The following is a 4,380-nucleotide window of genomic DNA, read 5'->3' on the forward strand; positions in this document are numbered from 1 at the left end:
GCCTCTCCTGTCTTACAATCAATTTTAATTCCTTTCTTTAACTTAATTTTAATTTTAATTTAATTTTTAATTTAATTTACTTTATTTTTATTTAATTATCTATTGCTGCCGTGTATAGGCAGCTCTTGTTGCTAACCCGGCGGCAGCTGCTTAAGGGTTTAGGGTTTAGGGTTTAGGGTTTAGAAGATGGGGTATAATGATGCTAGTTAGCTGTGGCGGAGATGCGGGATAGCCAAAGATGGCGCCCGGTGGCTCTGCTGCTGCAGCTGCTATTGCTGCTGCTGGTGCAGCTGCAGCAGAGCTTTGGGTCCCTTCTGCTGCTGCAGCAACAGCAACAGCAGCAACAGAGTAGCTCGTCTTTAGCAACCCCAACGGCCTTTCTTTATTCTCCGTTGAGCCGTCATTGCATGCGCTACCGCGGCAGCAGCAGCTGCAGCAGGTGTAGCAGCAGCAACGACAGCAGCAGCAGCAGCAGCAGCAACTTTTTTAGACGGCCTGCTTATGAGAGTCTCAAAGCAGGAGGAGTCAGACTTGCAGCAGCAGGAGCAGCAGAAGCACCAGAAGCAGCAGCAGCACCCTCATCATCCTCAGCACCCCCCTCAGCCCCCTCTCCAGCACCGTCTGGAGCAACAGCAACAGCAGCAGCAGCAACAGCAGCAGCAGCAGCAGCAGCAAAGGGTGCATTAGCACTACCTGCCCATTTACGCCATTTATACCAAAGAAATATTCATTTATATTTTCCTTCTAATCCCCTCTTTATTATACACTCTAATATACTCTCCTTCCTTACACAGCATCCATATAAGCAGCAGCAGCAGCAGCAGCAACAACAACAACAACAACAACAACAACAGCAACAACAGCAGCAGCAAAAGGAAGAGGAGGAGGAGCAACAGCTGCAGCGGGAAGAACTGCTAGAGCAGCAGCAACAGCAGCAGGAACAACAGCTAGAGCAATACGAACAACAACAGCAGCAGCAGCTACCGCAGCAGCAACTGCAGCAGCAGCAGCAGCAGCAGCACGACGGTATTAGACACCTAGCTGTATATGATATAATACCTCCAGATAAGATATATAAATGTATAAATAATTCTTTTTTATTTTATTTTTCTTCTTTTTCTCCTCTTATTTCTTCTCTATTGAACTTTGATTCCCTAAATATACCCATTAATCATCCTGCTAGGTCTACACAACAAACATTTTATCTTAATTGTACCCAAGAGGGGCCCCCAGGGGGGGCCCCCCAAGATGAGGGGGAAGGGGGGCCCCCTGGAGGGGCCCCCAAAAAGGTGGGGGAAGAGGGGCCAACGGGGGGTGGAGCCCTTAAGGAGGGAGAGGGGACCCTGGAAGGGGGCCCCGGGACCTCGTCTGTAGGGGGGCCCTCAAGGGGGCTGCTTAACTGGCCGTCCTACGGGGGGCCCCTAGGGGGGCCCCCAGAGGCCCCCCTATGCCTGAGGACCCATACATCTGCTCATATTGTTCAAAGTCTTAGTTGGGTTTTTAGGTATTTAGAAGAAGAAAAGAAAAAAGAGCAGCAGCACAGAGCTGTTAGGGTATTAAAGGGGGGCCCCCAAGGGGCCCCTCTGGGGGCCCCCTTAGGGGCCCCCGTGACGGTGGTAATAAGCGGAGAAGTGTACAGAAAAGATACAATTGATAGTAAACACTTTCCTATCTTTCATCAGATGGAGGTCTTAAGAATAATGCCACCAGGAGAAGATGCAGAAAAAGATCTAAAAAGGGTAATTAGGGTTTACGGTTTAGGGTTTAGGGTTTAGGGTTTAGTAGTCTGGGTTGCTAGGGTTTAGGGTTTATGCGTCTTGTATCGTGTTACTACGCTTCCACAGCTTCTGCATTAATGGTTAGGGTTTTGAAGGTTTAGGGTATAGAGTCTAATAATTAGGGTTTAGGGTTTAGGGGTCTAAAATTAGGGTTTAGGGTTTAGGGTTTATGTATTTATAGGTGGTTGGTGATTTATTAACAAATTTAATGCCCAAACGTAAATGGCGTCTACTTAAAGATGAATTCCCCTTCACTAACCCTTCTATACAGGCTGAGGTACCTGCTGCTGCTGCTGCTGTTGCTGCTGCTGTTGCTGCTGTTGCTGCTGTTACTGCTGTTGGTGTTGTTTGTCTTTTTGTTGCTGTTTTATTACTGGTTCTGGATATGGTGTGTTTATCCTAGGGTTTAGGGTTTAGGGTTTAGTGTTTAGGGTTTAGGGTTTGCGATTAGGTGATGGATGACGATGGTCGTTATTTGGAGGTTTTAGGTGGTGGTGTGTTACTCCCCTCTATAGTATCATCAGCAATGCCCCCACCCCCCGCAGCAGCAGGAGGAGCAGCAGCAGGAGCAGCAGGAGCAACAGCAGCAGCAAACCCTCCATCTGTTTGGGCATTAGGGTTAGGTATAGATAGACTATGCATGGTTAGTTGTACAATAAAAGATATTCGTTTGCTGCAGCAAAATCATTTGCTGCTGCAGCAGCAATTCATTGATGGCAAAATTAAACAATTTATACCTTTCTCTACACTTAAACCTGTAAGTTCCTGCTGCTGCTGCTGCTGCTGCTGCTGCCGTTGCTGCTGTTGCTGTTGCTGTGGTTGCCGTTGCTGGTGGTGGTCGTGGTGCTGGTGGTGGTGGTGGTGCTGCTGCTGCTGCTGCTGCTGCTGATGCTGATGCTGGTTGTGGTGTGGGTGGTGCTGCTGCTGCTGCTGTTGTTGGTTTTTTCGCTGTTGCTGTTGCTGCTCTTGCTGCTGTTGCTGCTCCTGCTGCTGTTGCTGCTGCTGCCTTCGGTGATGCTTTGGCTGGCTTCCGCGGTATTGTATATATATTTTTTATTATTTATTTACTATTTATTATTTATTTATTTATTTATTTATTATTTATTGTTGCTTTTAGTTGTCTAAGGATTTATCCCTTTGGCTACAACCGCAAGACATCGTACAGACAGACAACAGTTGGCGCTGGTAAACCCTAAACCCTAAACCCTAAACCCTAAAGTGACGGTAGTAGGCTATGTTACTGCCACGTATTGCTACGACTACCACTGCTGTGCTGCAGCAGCAGCTTCTGCTGCTGCTGCTGCTGCAGCAACTGCTTCTAGCGGTGTCATTAGTCATTCTTGGCTATTGTTATTATTCCTCCTGCTGCTGCTGTTGCTGCTGTTGTTGTTGTTGCTGCTGCTGCTGCAGGAAGCATGAGGAAGGGCTGCTGACTTTATTAAGGGGAGGAGGGGGCCCTCTTCCTGCTGCAGAGATAAATATAACAGATAAATTTTATAATAATCGTCTTAATAAATATTCAATTACTCTTCGCTTCTTATTTAAACCTCCACCTTCTGTATCGGTAAGGGTTTAGGGTTTAGGGTTTAGGGGTAGGGGGGGGCGGGAGGGAGAGCCAGACTTCAGCCCTACTGCCTACCCGCACACCACCTGACCTATGGCAGGCCAATAAGTGCTAAACCCTAATAAACCCTAAACCCTAAACCCTAATGATAAGCGGCAGAAAGGTAGTTTACGGTTTATATAACGGCATTCAGCATGTACAAGGGCCATAAACCCTAAACCCTAGTTTGGCATTCAACAGAATAATGTAAACACTAGTAAGCGCCAGGGTTTATTGAGGGTTTAGGGTTTAGGGTTTGCATTTTTTTGCAGGACCCTGCAGTGTTTTCTAATCTAACCCAACAACAAATGCAGTTTTTATCAACTGCTGTTTGCGAGACCTTCCCTACAGAAGTACGTTCTAAGTAAACCCTAAAAAAGGGTTTAGGGTTTACGGTTTAGGGTTTAGGGTTTGGGGTTTACGGATAAACTGATCCTTCCCCAAGGGGATTTTAAGATGTTGTTTTTGGCGGACTAGGAAGACGAATGAAGGAAGAAGTACCTAAAAAAGGAAAAAATATACAATTAGGGTTTAGGGCTTAGAGCTAGGGTTTAGGGTTTAGAGCTAGGGTTTAGGGTTTTTAGCAAGGGTTTAGGGTCTAGGGTTTAGGTTACCTGGGTAGTCTGGGAGGAGGAGGCCATACTTCTCCTTCAACCAACTGCATACACCCAAGCGGAACAACATTAGGGTTTAGGGTTTAGGGTTTATGAAGCCAGAGACGATTCAAGCGGACAGATAAGTAATAAATATAATATTTAGGGTTTAGGGTTTAGGGTTTAGGGTTTATCGTACTTAGGAAGAAATCTTCCTCCTAAGAAATGAATTCCTTGGAAACCCTTCATACATAACTTGGGGGCAGTTAAGGAAATAACAGCACAAGGGGAAACCTTATAGGAAGAGGTAGCAGGGTCTGTATAAATAAATAAATAAATAAATATATATATAAATAAATTAACACAGGATTAAGGAGACATACGATACAGCAGCAGCAGCTGCTGC

General features: G+C 46.0%; 1 protein-coding gene across 1 annotated transcript; it reads left to right on the forward strand.

Annotated features, from left to right (window-relative positions):
* Nucleotides 1–1,682: 1,682 nt before the first annotated feature.
* On the forward strand, nucleotides 1,683–4,068 carry EMWEY_00017230 (hypothetical protein, conserved; the record flags this gene model as incomplete). The annotated part of the gene is made up of 6 exons (XM_013477529.1): nucleotides 1,683–1,739; nucleotides 1,960–2,055; nucleotides 2,230–2,396; nucleotides 3,189–3,342; nucleotides 3,654–3,734; nucleotides 3,991–4,068. 6 exons carry the CDS (start codon nucleotides 1,683–1,685, stop codon nucleotides 4,066–4,068), a joined length of 633 nt encoding a protein of 210 aa, XP_013332983.1.
* Between the last annotated feature and the right edge of the window lie 312 nt (nucleotides 4,069–4,380).

The sequence above is a fragment of the Eimeria maxima genome, genomic scaffold (genome assembly GCF_000499605.1).
Source record: "Eimeria maxima Weybridge genomic scaffold, Emw_scaff143, whole genome shotgun sequence".
Lineage (NCBI taxonomy): Eukaryota > Apicomplexa > Conoidasida > Eucoccidiorida > Eimeriidae > Eimeria > Eimeria maxima.